At 40.8% G+C, this 17,123-nt stretch overlaps 1 protein-coding gene across 1 annotated transcript in view; it reads right to left on the bottom strand.

Moving 5' to 3' along the window:
• Positions 1 to 1,758: 1,758 nt before the first annotated feature.
• pcsk6 (proprotein convertase subtilisin/kexin type 6) overlaps positions 1,759 to 17,123 on the bottom strand; it is a gene marked incomplete at both ends in the record, with an annotated part of 18,281 nt that continues 2,916 nt past the window's right edge. Inside the window, 15 exons of the mRNA XM_079997936.1 lie at positions 1,759 to 1,775; positions 1,957 to 2,060; positions 2,144 to 2,231; positions 2,746 to 2,942; positions 3,028 to 3,130; positions 3,213 to 3,377; positions 3,473 to 3,609; positions 5,577 to 5,765; positions 5,857 to 5,974; positions 6,134 to 6,237; positions 6,371 to 6,471; positions 6,583 to 6,795; positions 7,069 to 7,241; positions 14,650 to 14,738; positions 16,655 to 16,731. Of these exons, the coding sequence (XP_079854062.1) occupies positions 1,759 to 1,775; positions 1,957 to 2,060; positions 2,144 to 2,231; positions 2,746 to 2,942; positions 3,028 to 3,130; positions 3,213 to 3,377; positions 3,473 to 3,609; positions 5,577 to 5,765; positions 5,857 to 5,974; positions 6,134 to 6,237; positions 6,371 to 6,471; positions 6,583 to 6,795; positions 7,069 to 7,241; positions 14,650 to 14,738; positions 16,655 to 16,731 (1,875 nt within the window). The remainder of the gene's footprint in view (positions 1,776 to 1,956; positions 2,061 to 2,143; positions 2,232 to 2,745; positions 2,943 to 3,027; positions 3,131 to 3,212; positions 3,378 to 3,472; positions 3,610 to 5,576; positions 5,766 to 5,856; positions 5,975 to 6,133; positions 6,238 to 6,370; positions 6,472 to 6,582; positions 6,796 to 7,068; positions 7,242 to 14,649; positions 14,739 to 16,654; positions 16,732 to 17,123) is intronic.

The following is a 17,123-nucleotide window of genomic DNA, read 5'->3' as shown; positions in this document are numbered from 1 at the left end:
TATACCATCGTCGAAAGAGCCTTACTTGGCCCGCGAGCCATAGGTTCCCGACCCCTGGTTTAGAGGCATGTTACAATGGCTTAAATGCATCTGAGTTTTCAGCAACAAACTTGAAAAACATGATTTAGGAACCACAGAGACCTTGCTGTTGGAAAAGATAATAATAGGTCCCGTTTAAAGATGAAGCAGTGTGCGCATTAAGAATATGAAAACTGGGAACATGATGTTGTTGTTGTTGTTGTTGGTGCGTTTTTACTTTGTTTTTGTTTGTTTCCTCACCGTCGTTGCAGCTTCCGTCCAGGACGCAGCTCCGCCCCAGCAGAGAGTAACCAGCACTGCAACGGCTGCACGTCACCCCATCACACACCAAGCAATGCTGCTCACACCTGAGGAGGAAGAGGAGGAAGGGGGGGTGGAGGAGGAAGAAGGGGAGGTGGAGGTAGAGGAGGTGGAGGAAGAGGTGCAGGTGGAGGTAGAGGGGGAGGTGGAGGAAGAGGAGGGGGAGTTATATTATATATATATATATATATATATATATATATATATATATATATATATATATATATACCGTACATATAGTAAACATACATTAAACATATAGTAAACATACATTAAACATATAGTAAATTATATATATATATATATATATATATATATATATATATATATATATGAATAAAATATAAAAAAATAGTATTATGGGATTAATTGAAAATGGGGTGCCAGGTGTGGACATCGGTCACCATGGTGACTTTCTTCTTTGTTAAAACCAGAGAATAAATATTTTGCCCTCAGGGGGAGGAAGCAGATGGAGCGAGGGAAGAATGGAGAGATTGAACAAGTTATTAGTTTAAAAGAAGTGAAAACAGACAGCGTGAGTAGAGAGAGAGCGAAGGAGAGAGAGAGGAAGACACTGAGGGGGATCTCCTCCTCCTCCTCCTTCTCCCCCTCCTCCTCCTCTTCCTCCTCCTCTTCCTTCTCCTCTCCCTCCTCTTCCTTTTCCTCCTCACTCACCTGCAGCACCTCCTCTGCTGCGTGGAGTAGAATCCTGGATGACACGTCCGCACGCACCTCCACTCCTGCTGCAGGAAGCTGTGCGCGCACCTCAGGCAGTCCTCCTCCCCCGGGCCTGGGGGAGAGGGGGGAGACGCTGGGGTCTCTGCGGCCACTGGGTGGCGGCGCAGAGCCTCGGCAAACACAGACGGGAAAATCAAGACTTTTACAAAAAAAAGACGGGAAGAGTGTCCAGTGTCAAGCAGCAGAACAAAGAGTTCAGGTTAGGAAACAGGAAATGATGCACAGTTCCACTCGCGGGGGGCGGCGCTTGGACGCAGAACCATAACCACCGGCGGGTTATCTCCCAAATAGGAGCCTTTCTGTGTGGAGTTTGCATGTTCTCCCCGTGCTCACATGGGGTTTCCTCCACCTCACGTCAGTAAGGACCCCCACCAAAAACATGCACCCATCATCGTCTGACCAGCGATGGACATTTATCACCTGGTCCCCGGGCGCGTCCACGTACGCTGCCCACTGCTCCTGGCTGTGCCCCCGGAGGAAGGACAAGCCAGGATGGTTAAATGCAGAGGAGCCATTTCACCGGCACCATCAAAGCATGTGCATGTGTGTGTGTGTGCAAGCATTTGTTATAGTGTGGTGTGTTGCGTGATAAATAAAGTCTCTTTCTTTCTTTCTTCAAAACTGAGGCTTTGGGCGACGACTGAGTCATATTAAAAACCTGGAATGAAAGCATGGGGGGCTTCAGGGCCTTTCTGCTGCTTGGAGGCGCCACCACATGATAATACAACCTTCTACACAGCAACCAACTGGGATAAGTCCTGTTCACTTACCTGTGGACACCTCACACACACACACACACACACACACACACACACACACACACACACACACACACACACACACACACACACACACACACACACACACACACACACACACCTGTGCAGGTGGCGCAGGACGGATGGCACGCGCTGCACTTCATCTCCTCAAGGTGGAAGAAGGTTCCAGTGATGCATTCTGGGATGCAGGTCATTCCCGCCAGGCTGCACACAGCCACAAAATGTGTCAGGGTCAAAGGTCAAAGGTCAGGGTTCACACAACATGTCTGACCGTGTTTTCCACCAACCTGTAGTTGGCGCTGCAGGCGGTGCACCTGTCTGCGTCCCTCAGGCAGCGCTGGCACGACTCATGACACGGCACGCAGCGTCTGGTGACTGCAGAGGACGGAGTCACTACACCTAAATAAATTAACTGAAATGTCCACGTGTGTATGTGTGGTGGTATTTAATAATCAATCAAGCTGGATTTATGCAGAAAATATTAAAGATTAAACTGCACTGAGCTAAACAGACACAAAAAGCAGAACTGTAGTACTGTACTACTGTATTTCTGTAGTACAATACTACTATATGACTGTAGTACTGTGCTACTGTAGTACTATACTACTGTATGGGTGTACTACTGTACCACTGTAGGGCTTTACTACTGTAGTACTGTGCTACTGTAGTACTGTACGACTGTAGTACTATACTACTGTACTACTGAAGTACTGTAAGACTGTACTACTGAGGTACTGTACTAGTGTAGTACTATACTACTCTAAGACTATTACTGTAGTACCGTGCTACTGTACTTCTGTATTATTATACTACTGAAGTACTGTACTATAAGACTGTACTACTGTAGAACTACACTGTATTACAGTACAGAGGGGCAGCTGCATCTCACGGTCGCTGGTGTAGAACCCTGCGGGGCAGCTCCGGCTGCAGGTGGAGGTGCGTGCGTCCAGGAACAGGCCTCTCCTGCAGGAGCTGCACTGCGTGTCCATGCGGCCGCTGCAGGTCTCGCAAGCTGGGCTGCAGCGCCTGCAGCGCCGGGCGGAGGAGTCCTGGAAGAAGCCCGGCGGGCAGCGGCTGACGCAGGTCCTGCACAGAGGGATGGATTAAAAATGGCGGGCGGGCTGGTAGGGGGGCTCGATTTACCGGAGCTTCGACCGTTCCTCTGCTCTACCTGCCGCTCTCTAGGCTGCCCAGGCTGAAGTGGACACAGTTCAGGCAGCGGTCGGCGTCCGGACCGTCACAACCCTGCTCCCCGCACTCGGTGTGGCACGGACCTCCAAGAGACGCGCACATTCACCGCGTTAGAATAATGTCCACAACATGGGTGGAAAAGTAAAAGCATCTTCATCAACTTACCGCTGTACTCCTCTTCCTCCTCCTGCTGGTGCTGGGGGCCTTGGGGGGCCTGGACGGTCTCCGTAGATTCTCGTCCTGGGCTGAACCGGGAGAACTGGGAGCCCTGGGACAGGTAAGGGTGCTCCGCGGTGCCATAAAGGATCAGCGTCCACTCTTTGAGTTTGCCTGGGAAAAAACGTCTGAGTCAAGATTAAAATGAGAGGTGTGTGTATGATGTGTATGTGCATGTGCATGAGCGTGCACGTGCGCTGTGGCCCTACCCAGCACCTCAGGGTTGCGTTGGTGGGAAGGTGAGTCGGTGATCTCCAGGGTCCATGTGCCCACTGGGTTCTCCCCCCAGCAGTGCACCGTCATGAACTCCCAGTTCCTGAAGCCCTGGTTGGAGTTATCGTTCAGCCTGCGAGTTCAAAAGTAGTGTCGTCACAGAGTAACATCAAACGGTCCTCAGTCAAATGTCAACTAATTTGGGGCATGGCATCCTGGTGGCGTCCTCAGCGCGCGTATAGGCAAAATGCCTGCAGCAACCTGGGTTCCAGTCAAGGTTTTTCATTTGCTGCATGTCTCTCCCTCTCTCTACTCCTATTTCCTGTCTCTCTCCATAATAAAAATAACTGCAAAACAAACACACGCACACACACACACACACACACACACTCCAAATTATTATGCAAATTCTATTTTTCTCTGATTTTCCTAAATATTCGATGCAAATGACAGTCAGTATAGTTTTCAAGTCATCAACCGTTAGGGTATAATTCAAATGTTATTGAACAAACCTCCCAATGATAACAGTATTATAAACTCAAAATGCACTGCTCCAGATTATTATGCACAACAGAGTTTCAAAACATCTTATAGGTTGTAAAGAGCTGAAAATGGTAATTTGTGTGGCACGGTGGCGCAGTGCATTGCACTGCTGCCTCACAGCAAGAAGGTCCTGGGTTTGATTCCCGCCTGGGGCGCTGTTGGCACCGTGCTCCGGCGGGTTATCTCCCAAATAGGAGCCTTTCTGTGTGGAGTTTGCATGTTCTCCCCGTGCTCACATGGGGTTTCCTCCACCTCACGTCAGTAAGGACCCCCCTCAAAAACATGCACCCATCATGGTCTGACCAGCGATGGACATTTATCACCTGGTCCCCGGGCGCGTCCACGTACGCTGCCCACTGCTCCTGGCTGTGCCCCCGGAGGAAGGACAAGCCAGGATGGTTCAAATGCAGAGAATCCATTTCACCGGCCACCATCAAAAAGCATGTGCGTGTGTGTGTGTGTGTGTGTGTGTGTGCAAGCATGTGTTATAGTGTGGTGTGTTGTGTGATAAATAAAGACTCTTTCTTCTTCTTCTTCTTCTTGCATGTGTAGCATTAGGAGTCATATTTACTGAAATCAAAAGCTATTTCAATGAAAAACATTTGGGATGGTTTGAGCAGCCACACCTGGCCTAGATATAGGTGATTGGGTCAGGGTGGCTGCATACCTGTTGCTCGTCGGTTGGTCTAATGAGCAGCAGGTTAAAAACCCTATCCTCACACACACTCAGGATAGGAGCCCTGTGTCATGACATGTTTTATCTGCTCCTGGCTTGTTCCACCTAGCCTCCTCTCTACAATAAACTGCTCCTGGCTTGTTCCAGCTAGCCTCCTCTCTACTATAACCTGCTCCTGGCTTGTTCCACCTAGCCTCCTGTCTACTATAAACTGGTGTACAACCCATCGTGGTCTGTGTCTCTGTGCCGGAGGGCCCTGACAATGCGACTTGGGTGGCATGTGGCAGGCAGAACCGCGACAACTATATAGACTATATAGACTATATACACTATATATACTATATATACTATATACACTATATACACTATGTATACTATATACACTTTATATACTATATACATTACATACACTATATATATACTATATACACTATGTACACTATATATACTATATACACTTTATAAACTATATACAAAATATACACTATATATACTATATACACTATATACACTATATGTACTATATACACTATATATACTATATACACTGTATACACTATATATACTTTATACACTCTATACACTATATACACTATATACATTGTATGTATACTATATATAGTGTATACACTATATATACTATATACACTATATAAATTATATGTGCCAGCCACGCCCCCTTACTGTGAAATAACGCGGGTCCTCGTTTGTTGACCAATTAGCTTAAAGATGGTGGTTTTAACTGGTTGTAGGAATGGAACTCAGTCGTTAAGTAAGAAGTACCTGCATATATGTTACTTTGTAGGAAGTAGTGAACTATATATATTCTACTACGGAGAGAGAAGTGAACAATATATATTTTGAGAACAGGGGCGTGTCACCTCTTGGCCAGGAGCTGTGACCTGGTTCCTGAGGGGGAGATCAGGCTGATTTCCAGGTCTCCACGTCGGGGGTGGATGATTACGACCTTCACCACCACGTGCTCTAGGAAGGCCACGCCCTGCCCCACCCCCTCCGGGCACCCAGCGGTGCCGATGGAGGTGTTCAGGCTCTGGCCTGCTCGGATGTACCTGGAGGAAGAGGAGGAGCATGAAGGCTCCGTGGGGGGGGGGGGCATGCCGGGATCAGCAGCTAGTGCTGCTCACCTGACACGCTGCTCACCTGACACGCTGCTCCGACATGCGGCTGCAGCGGTGCTGCGGGGGGACGGTCCTCCACCTCTCAGCCTCCATCACCATGGCCTCAGCATCCATCAGACCAAAACCATACAGGTGGCTGACTGAAAGAGAGATGGGGAGAGAGAGATAGGGGTGCGAGGGGGGGGGGGGGGGGTTGGTTGAGTGAGTTCTACATCCATCACTTTAAAAAAATCCAACCTCTTCTTTTCAGCAGCTTGTGAGCATTGAAACAGAAAACAAGAAGATTTGGAAAAGGAAACCTGGGTTTCCAGCAGCGTTGGTCTTCCAGTCTCTGGCCTTCAGGTGGAGGGGTCTTGAGGTTGTGACCAGCAGGTGCTGCAGGTCCCTCCAGGTCAGCAGCCGACTGGGAGAGAAGAGTGAAACTCCAGGTGAGCAGACACCATACAGCACCTGGTGCTGCACCTCGCGCTTAACTACTAAATTGATGAGTTGAATTAAATGCAAAACACGGGCATAATCAGAAACATAATACCCACTTTGCCTCCAGAGTCAGAGCGATGATCCCCGCTGCCATCGGCGCCGACGCCGATGTCCCGGTGTGACCATCGGTGCAGCGGTGCCGCAGGTCGGTGGTGACCTGAAGATGACAGAGCACAAAAACAGGCTAAGAACAGAGCATGACTCATGAAGCACTCATCAAACTCACAGTGTATTTTAACGTGTTGTATGTGGAAGGGGATCCACTGACAATCTTGCGACTGTAGAACTCTGCGCTGCTGTAGGTGGTCGCTAGGGTGGAGCTGCACTCCTCCAGGTAGTAGGGCTTGTTGCCGCTCTCTGTGGTACTGGAGATGGAGATGGTGTAGATGCTGTTGGTGTAACCATCGCAGGAGCAGTGGTCGCCCTGCTGGCCCCCGTTCCCCGATGCCCACACGAAGACGGAGCCAAGACCCTTGCGGCCCTAAGGAGCCAGAACGGAAAAAATGGCTAAATTTCCTGCTTTCTTATCGATTGAAGTAATAAGTCATACATATGAATCCAGTTTGGAGTTGCTGGGCGTCGACTGGGTTAGGTTGGTTTTCCTCATTCCTTGGAGATCAAACATCAAGTTGTATTTCTTTGTTAATAACTTCTCACTTGTAGAAAGTCATGAAGTTGAAAAGCAGTTGAAACAGTTGAACAGTTGAACAGTTGAAAAGCATTGGACCAATTACAACCCCTCCGCGCCTCCTACCTTTCTGATGCCCTGCTCAAAGGCCTGCCTGGCCAGGGGTCCGGGGCCGTCCACCGTCCTGCCATCGTCCTTGGGCCCCCAGCTGGCGCTGTACACGTGGATGTAGTCGGGTCGAATCCCCAGAGACTTGGCCTCCACCACGTCTGTCACATCGCCGTCCAGCATGCGAATCCCTGCAGGGGGAGACGTGCACTGTCACTTGCACTGTCACGTGCACTAAAGCCATGCTGAGAGAGAACACGCTGGTTTCTGATGTCACTAAGACCTGGATGGAGCCTATTCACGTTGGGGTTTAAAGAGCAACATTACATTTTCTCTCCCTTTGGCCAGAATCCTTCATAGAAACATCAAGTTACCCAGACCCTCACCCCACCAGACCAGACCCTAACCCACTAGCCCAGACCCTCACCCCACCAGACCAGACCCTCACCCTAACTGGTGGCGCAGTGCATTGCGCTGTTGCTGTTGGCACCGTGCTCCGGCGGGTTATCTCCCAAATAGGAGCCTTTCTGTGTTGAGTTTGCATGTTCTTCCTGTGCTCACATGGGGTTTCCTCCACCTAACGTCAGTAAGGATCCCCCTCAAAAACATGCACACATGTAACCCTAACCCTAACCACACGAATGCTGCCCACTGCTCCTGGCTGTGCCCCCGGAGGAAGGACAAGCCAAGATGGTTAAACGCAGAGGAACCATTTCACCGGCCACCATCCAAAGCATGTGCATGTGTGTGCGTGCATGTGTTGTAGTCCGCAAGGCACTACAAAGAGTAGTGAACTCTGCACAGAGGACTACTGGCTGTATACTCCCCCCCATCCACAACACATACCATGCTTAAACAAAGCCAAATCCATTGTCAAGGATGACACCCACCCCAACCATGGACTTTTCACTCTTCTCCCATCTGGAACACTGTTGAATAAACCCCCACCCCCCCCTCCAGCACTGGACTTTTAAATGGTTACCTGCTTACCTGTTGTTAACTGCTTACTTGTTGTTACCTGCTTACCTGTTGCATCTCACTTTCTGCAATGTTCACCTGTTTACATTTACTGCTTTGCACTGTATAACTGTTTACACTCACTACTGCACTGTTTCATCAATTGCCCTTGCACTGCTATCGCCTAAAAACTGCACAATACTTTTTTTAAACTTTTTTTTATATTCCATAACCTGATCAAAAACTGCACAATATACATAGATATACTACATGTATATATATAGTATTCATATAAAATGTCTAATTATTTATCTGTACATAATCCCCCTATACTCCTGACAAACCTGTATTTATAACCTTACACTGTTGTACATAATACATCTCTTTTGCCTACATAACTGCACAGAAACACTGTACTCAAATAGTACTTTGGTATTTAAATGCTTCTTTTGCACTTCTGGTTAGACAACTGCATTTCATTGGTTCTGTACCTGTACTCTGCTAGTGACAATAAAGTTCAATCTAATCTAATCTTATCTAAAAATTCCCGCTTGGGAGAGTTGTGTTGCGGTGTCTGTGTCTCCCACAAGCTCGAAGCACGGCAACCAAAGTAGGAACAAAGTTTAGAATGAGGCTGTAGATGTAAGATGATGAAGATTCAGAAACTGGATGAATTATTTCCCACCTGAAAAATGTGGACTCAGTCAAGGTTACGGGGCAAATAGAACAAAACCCAGAAGCCATGCTCAAACCCCATTGGCTGAACTCGTGGCTTATGGGGGAGGCTCCACCCACTGAAACAGAGCATCAGGTACACAATGTGGTTAAAGGCATGATAGAATACATATACATGGTTAGAATACATAATCTGAAGGTATTTTCACCAAAACACTTTAAAAACATCATTTTGGAACCTCAGAGACTTCTATTACCACAAGTAAAAAGCAGCATAATAGGTTCCCTTCAAAACCTAATGAACAGCTTTTCTAATGAGTTCAACTTGTTCATAAAAAGACTGGCTTCATCTTTACATCTAGTCTTTGCTTAATCCAACAGAAAGACCCATTGGTGCTGGAGACACGTGGAGAGATGGAGGGAGCCGCTTCAACTGAAGGAAAATCAACATTTCATGCTTCCTCTCAACACATGACAGTCCCAAGTATTTACTTAGAGAAATAAAGAGAAATACAGAAGAATAAAGAAGAATAAAGAAGAATAAAGAAGGATAAAGCGGTGTACCATCAAAACACACGTCACAAACACAACACACAGCTTGAATAGTTCACATATTGGAACCTGACTGGAGTGTGTATGATATAAATAGTTTGTTTCAGACGCAGCCGACACATCTGTGATGCATTACTGTAGGAGGAGGCTGCAGACAGGAAACTGAAGGGGAAGAGAACGTCTGAGAGCTTCTTCACATTAGACGTCTGGTTCCACTTAGCCCTAGAGTTAGGGTTAAGTGGTAGTAACCACCTTTAAGTAACCACCCTAACCCTTTAGCATCACAGCCACTCAACTCAATGTTCCTTAAAAAACAAATTCATATTTCACTAAGTATCAACCGGCATGCACACTGTGGACCTTAAAACTAAGCTGAACCAATTCGTAATTAATACCTAAATTTAACCAACTCTAACTTAATACCTGAACTCAACCAACTCTAACTTAATACCTGAATTTAACCAACTCTAACTTAATACCTGAGCTCAACCAACTCTACCTTAATCCCTGAACTTAACCAACTCTAATTTAATACCTGAACTCAACCAACTCTAACTTAATACCTGAACACAACCAACTCGAACATAATACCTGAACTTAATTAACTCGAACTTAATACCTGAACTGAACCAACTCTAACGTTATACCTGAACTTAACCAACTCTAACTTAAAACCGGAACTTAATCAACACTAATTTAATACCTGAACTCAAAACATCTGTAACTTAATACCTGAACTTAACCAACTCTAACTTAATACCTGAACTTAAAACATCTGTAACTTAATACCTGAACTTAACCAACTCTAACTTAATACCTGAACTCAACCAACTCTAACTTAATACCTGAACACAACCAACTCAAACATAATACCTGAACACAACCAACTCAAACATAATACCTGAACTTAATTAACTCGAACTGAATACCTGAACTTAAGCAACTCCAAATCAATACCTGAACTTATCCAACTCTAACTCAATATATGGAATTAACCAACTCTAACTTAATACCTGAACTTTACCAACTCTAACTCAATACCTGAACTTAAAACATCTGTAACTTAATACCTGAAATTAACCAACTCTTACTTAATACCTGAAATTAACCAACTCTAACGTTATACCTGAACTTAACCAACTCTAACTTAATACCTGAACTCAACCAACTCTAATTTAAAACCTGAACGTTTACAACTCTAACTTAAAACCTGAACTCAACCAACTCTAACTTAATACCTGAACTTAAAACATCTGTAACTTAATACCTGAACTTAAAACATCTGTAACTTAATACCTGAACTTAACCACCTCTTACTTAAAACCTGAACTTAACCAACTATAAACTTAATACCTGAACTTTACCAACTATACCGTAATACCTGAACTTAACCAACTCTAACTTAATACCTTAACTTAACCAACTCCAACTTAATACCTGAACTTAAAACATCTGTCACTCAATACTTGATCTTAACCAACTCTCACTTAATACCGGAACTTAACCAACTCTAACTTAATACCTGAACTTAACCAACTATAACTCAATACCTGAACTTAACCAACTCTAACTCAATACTTGAACTTAACCAACTATAACTTAATACCTGAATTTAACCAACTCTAACTTTAAACCTCAACTCAACCAACTCTAACTTAATACCTAAACTCAACCAACTATAACTTTAAACCTCAACTCAACCAACTCTAACTTAATACCTGAACTTAAAACATCTGTAACTTAATACCTGAACTTAACCACCTCTAACTTAATACCTGAACTTAAAACATCCGTAACTTAATATCTGAACTTTACCAACTCTAACTTAAAACCTGAACTTAACCAACTATAAACTTAATACCTGAACTTAACCAACTCTAACTTAAAACCTGAACTTAACCAACTCTAACTTAAAATCTGAACTTAACCAACTCTTAACTTAATACCTGAACTTAACCAACTCTAACTTAAAACCTGAACTTAACCAACTCAAACTTAATACCTGAACTTAACCAACTCTAACTTAATACCTGAACTTAACCAACTCTAACTTAAAACCTGAACTTAAACAGCTCTAACTTAATACCTGAACTTAACCACCTCTAACTTAATACCTGAACTTAACCACCTCTAACTTAATACCTGAACTTAAAACATCCGTAACTTAATATCTGATCTTTACCAACTCTAACTTCAAACCTGAATTTAACCAACTATAAACTTAATACCTGAACTTAACCAACTCTAACTTAAAACCTGAAATTAACCAACTATAAACTTAATACCTGAACTTTACCAACTATACCGTAATACCTGAACTTAACCAACTCTAACTTAAAACCTGAACTTAACCAACTCTAACTTAAAACCTGAACTTAACCAACTCTAACTTAATACCTGAACTTAATCAAATCTAACTTAATATCTGAACTTAAAACATCTGTAACTTAATACCTTAACTTAACCAACTCTAACTTAATACCTTAACTTAACCAACTCTGACTTAAAACCTGAACTTAACCAACTATAAACTTAATACCTGAACTTAATTAACTCTAACTTAATACCTGAACTTAACCAACTCTAACTTTAAACCTCAACTCAACCAACTCTAACTTAATACCTAAACTCAACCAACTCTAACTTTAAACATCAACTCAACCAACTCTAACTTAATACCTGAACTTAAAACATCTGTAACTTAATATCTGAACTTTACCAACTCTAACTTAAAACCTGAACTTAACCACCTCTTACTTAATACCTTAACTTAAAACATCCGTAACTTAATATCTGAACTTTACCAACTCTAACTTAAAACCTGAACTTAACCAACTATAAACTTAATACCTGAACTTAACCAACTCTAACTTAAAACCTGAACTTAACCAACTATAAACTTAATACCTGAACTTTACCAACTATACCGTAATACCTGAACTTAACCAACTCTAACTTAAAACCTGAACTTAACCAACTCTAACTCAATACCTGAACTTAATCAAATCTAACCTAATATCTGAACTTAAAACATCTGTAACTTAATACCTTAACTTAACCAACTCTAACTTAATACCTTAACTTAACCAACTCTGACTTAAAACCTGAACTTAACCAACTATAAACTTAATACCTGAACTTAATTAACTCTAACTTAATACCTGAACTTAACCAACTCTAACTTTAAACCTCAACTCAACCAACTCTAACTTAATACCTAAACTCAACCAACTCTAACTTTAAACATCAACTCAACCAACTCTAACTTAATACCTGAACTTAAAACATCTGTAACTTAATATCTGAACTTTACCAACTCTAACTTAAAACCTGAACTTAACCACCTCTTACTTAATACCTGAACTTAAAACATCCGTAACTTAATATCTGAACTTTACCAACTCTAACTTAAAACCTGAACTTAACCAACTATAAACTTAATACCTGAACTTAACCAACTCTAACTTAAAACCTGAACTTAACCAACTATAAACTTAATACCTGAACTTTACCAACTATACCGTAATACCTGAACTTAACCAACTCTAACTTAAAACCTGAACTTAACCAACTCTAACTTAATACCTCAACTCAATCAACTCTAACTTAATACCTGAACTTAAAACATCTGTGACTTAATACCTGAACTTAAAACATCTGTTACTTAATACCTGAACTATACCAACTCTAACTTAATACCTGAACTTAACCAACTCCAACTTAATACCTGAACTTAAAACATCTGTCACTCAATACTTGATCTTAACCAACTCTAACTTAATACCTGAACTTAACCAACTCTAACGTAATACCTGAACTTAACCAACTATAACTCAATACCTGAACTTAACCATCTCTAACTCAATACCAGAATTTAACCAACTCTAACTTAATACCTGAACTTAACCAACTCTAAATTAATACCTGAACTTAACCAACACTTACATAGTGACTAAACAAACAATCTATAACCTTGTGATTAAACTAAGAATATATAACCGAGTGACTAAACAGCATATCAAACTTAGTGATTAAACTTATATACAGAGTATAACCCTGTGACTAAATTAAGAACATCAAAAATAGTGATTAAACTAAGCATTTAAAACATAGTGACTTAACTAAACATATCTAACCTAGTGAGTAAACTAAGCATATCTAACCTAGTGATTAAGCTCAGCATATATAACATAGTGACTGAACTAAGCATATCTTACATAGTGAGTAAACTAAGTATATATAACTGAGTGAGTAAACTAAGCATATCTAACCTAGTGACTAAACTAAGCATATATAACCTGGTGATTAAACTAAGCATATATAACCTAGTGACTAAATTAAGCATATATAACTAAGTGAGTAAACTAAGCATATATAACCTAGTGATTAAACTAAGCATATATAACCTAGTGACTAAACTAAGCATATATAACTAAGTAAGTAAACTAAGCATATATTACCTAGTGATTAAACTAAGCATATATAACATAGTGACTAAACTAAGTATATGTAAATTAGTGATTAAACTAAGCATATCTAACCTAGTGACCAAACTAAGCATATATAACCTTGTGTTTAAACTAAGCATATTTAACTAAGTGAGTAAATTAAGCATATATAACTAAGTGAGTAAACTAAGCATATATAACCTAGTGATTAAACTAAGCATATATAACCTAGTGACTAAACTAAGCATATATAACTAAGTAAGTAAACTAAGCATATATTACCTAGTGATTAAACTAAGCATATATAACATAGTGACTAAACTAAGTATATGTAAATTAGTGATTAAACTAAGCATATCTAACCTAGTGACCAAACTAAGCATATATAACCTTGTGTTTAAACTAAGCATATTTAACTAAGTGAGTAAACTAAGCATATATAACCTAGTGATTAAACTAAGCATATATAACCTAGTGACTAAACTAAGCATATACAACTTAGTAAGTAAACTAAGCATATATAACCTAGTCATTAAACTAAGCATATATAATCTAGTGACTAAACTAAGCATATCTAACTTAGTGAGTAAACGAAGCATATCTAACCTTGTGATTAAACTAAGCATATATAACATAGTGACTTAACTTAACATATCTAACCTCGTGAGTAAACTAAGCATATATAACCTAGTGACCAAACTAAGCATATATAACTAAGTGAGTAAACTAATCATATATAACCTAGTGACTAAACTAATTATATGTAAACTAGTGATTAAACTAAGCATATCTAACCTAGTGACCAAACTAAGCATATATAACCTTGCGAGTAAACTAAGACTATGCAACCTAGTGACTAAACTAAGCATATATAACCTTGTGTTTAAACTAAGCATATCTAACCTCGTGACTAAACTAAGCATATTTAACCAAATACTGACAGAGAAAGAAGCAGAACCCATCAAACCTCCAATGTGTGCATTGTGTGCAATTCCAACAATGCAATAGGAGTTATTGGCAGCGGCTGCAACTTCCCCGGCACACCGAGTTCCATGTCTGCGGGAAGCAGAGTTATTACAGAGTTATTACATACTTATTACAGAGTTGTTATAGAGTTATTACAGAGTTATCAAAGAGTTATTATAAAGTTATTAAAGCGTTATTACAGACTTATTACAGAGTTATTAAAGAGTTATTAAATAATTATTACAGAGCTATTACAGCGTTATTAAAGAGTTATTATAGAGTTATAACAGACATATTACAGAGTTCATACAGCATTATTACAGACCTATATCAGAGCTATTAGAGTTTACAGAGTTATTAAATAGGCATTGAAGAGTTATTACAGAGTTATTATATTGTTGCTATATAGTTATTACAGAGTCATTACATATTTATTATACGGTTATTAGTTATTATATAGTTATTACAGAGTTATTTTGAACTTATTAAAGAGGCATCATGGAGTTTATTTAAGATGTTATAACAAAGTTATTACAAAGTTATTATAGTTATTACAGAGCTATTATATGTATTAGAGTTAAAAGACCTATTATCAGGTTATTACAGAGTTATTATGGACATATTATAGAGGCATCATGGAGTTATTTTAGAGTTATAACAACATTATTACAGAGCAATTATGAGGTTATCATAGAGTTATTACAGGGTTATAAAAGAGTTATTATGGTGTTACTATAGAACTATTACAGAGTTATTAAAGAGTTATTTCAGAGTTAATACAGGGTTATTATAGATTTATTAAAGAGTTATTACAGAGTTATGATGGTGTTATTACATAGTTATTACACAGTAATTACAGCCTTAATATAACATCATTATAGTTGTATATGTATGTACGTGACAAATAATCTCGAACTTGAAGCTGAAGAGCAGCTGATTCTTAAAACTTGGAAGGAGCTTCCCGTTACATAGCACACAATGCAGTGTGGGAGTGTTGCCGTGTGGACGAGCTTGGCTCTACATATGCATGTGAGCAGTCTTTCTCGCGTCTGAGAAACATGAAGAGCAACCTACGCTCACGTTGATCTGATGGAGCCTCAAGGCAGCATGAAGCTCAACCTCACAATGTATGAAGCAGACGACAAGGCCACCAGCAAAACCAGGCAGCACCACAAGTCACATCCATGCTAAAAAGTATTTCATTTATTATTGGTTAGCTACAGTATTACAACAATATTATTAAGAAGAATAAAGAGAAATGTATTATTTATAGCGCTTTTTTAAGTACTCAGAGATGTGTTATACGTTAAAAATGTATGCCTTACTTAAAAAATGCACGCATTAAGTTGCATTCAGTTTTGTTAAATATTATATGGCTCACAAGGAAATACATTTAGAAATATTTGGCTTCTATGGCTCTCCCAGGCAAAATGGTTCCCGACCCCTGATATAGCTATTACAGAATTGTTATACTTATTATAGTTATTACAGAGTTGTTATAGAGTCATTACAGTGTTATAAAATAGTTATTATAGTTAGATAGTTAGATTATTAGAGTTTTTATATTAGAGTATTACAGAGTTATTATAGCTATTATAGTCATTCTATTCTTCTTATTATTATTATTAGTTATTCTTATTACAGTTATTTGAGTTATTAAAGAGTAATTAAAGAGTTATTACATAGTTATTATAGTAATTATAGTTATTACAGAGTGAGTGTTATTAAGGTTATTACAGAGTCATTATAATTATTATAGTTATTTGTTTATATTTATTTTTGCAGTAATTACAGAGTTATTACCCCTTCCGTCACGGATCTGGGAAGCTCATCTTAATATAAATGTTCAGCCGAATACTGCAACTTGGGGAATGCCAAGCGTGAACAAGATGGTCGCTGTGTGTCAATATGGTTTAATATTGTAAAGATTTGGGTCTTGACTTGAATCCAACTTCTTTCCATTTTCACAAGCGAATGAAGTGTTTCCTGCACTTTGTTATTTTTACTTGTTGTCGTTGTTGGAGTCGTAGCGCGGCGTCGGATCCTCATCATCGCTGTTGACATCGTAGCTGGCGAGAGGATCCTGAAGAAGAGAGAGAACAGCAGGAGGAGAGAAATGATGGAAGAAGAAGAGGAACAAGGGAAGAAGAGGAAGAAGAAGAATGAGAGAAGAAGCGGAACAAGGGAGGGAAGAAGAGGAAGAAGAAGAATTAGGGAAGAAGAGGAACGAGGGAGGAGGAGACGATGGAGAGAAGAAGAGGAACAAGGGAGGGAAGAAGAGGAACGAGGGAGGAGGAGACGAGGGAGAGAAAAAGAGGAACGAGGGAGAAGGAGAGGAACGAGAGAAGAAGAGGACCGCAGGAGGAGGTAGGAACGGGGAGGAGGAGAGGATTGAGAGAACAATTGGGACGAGGGAGGAGGAAAGGAGGGAGAGAAAAAGAGGAGCGAGGGGGGAGGAGAGGAACAAGAGAAGAT

Source organism: Zeus faber (assembly GCF_960531495.2).
Source record: "Zeus faber genome assembly, chromosome: 3".
Lineage (NCBI taxonomy): Eukaryota > Metazoa > Chordata > Actinopteri > Zeiformes > Zeidae > Zeus > Zeus faber.
Note: the sequence above shows the minus strand (reverse complement) of the source record. Positions and strands in the feature narration are given on the sequence as shown.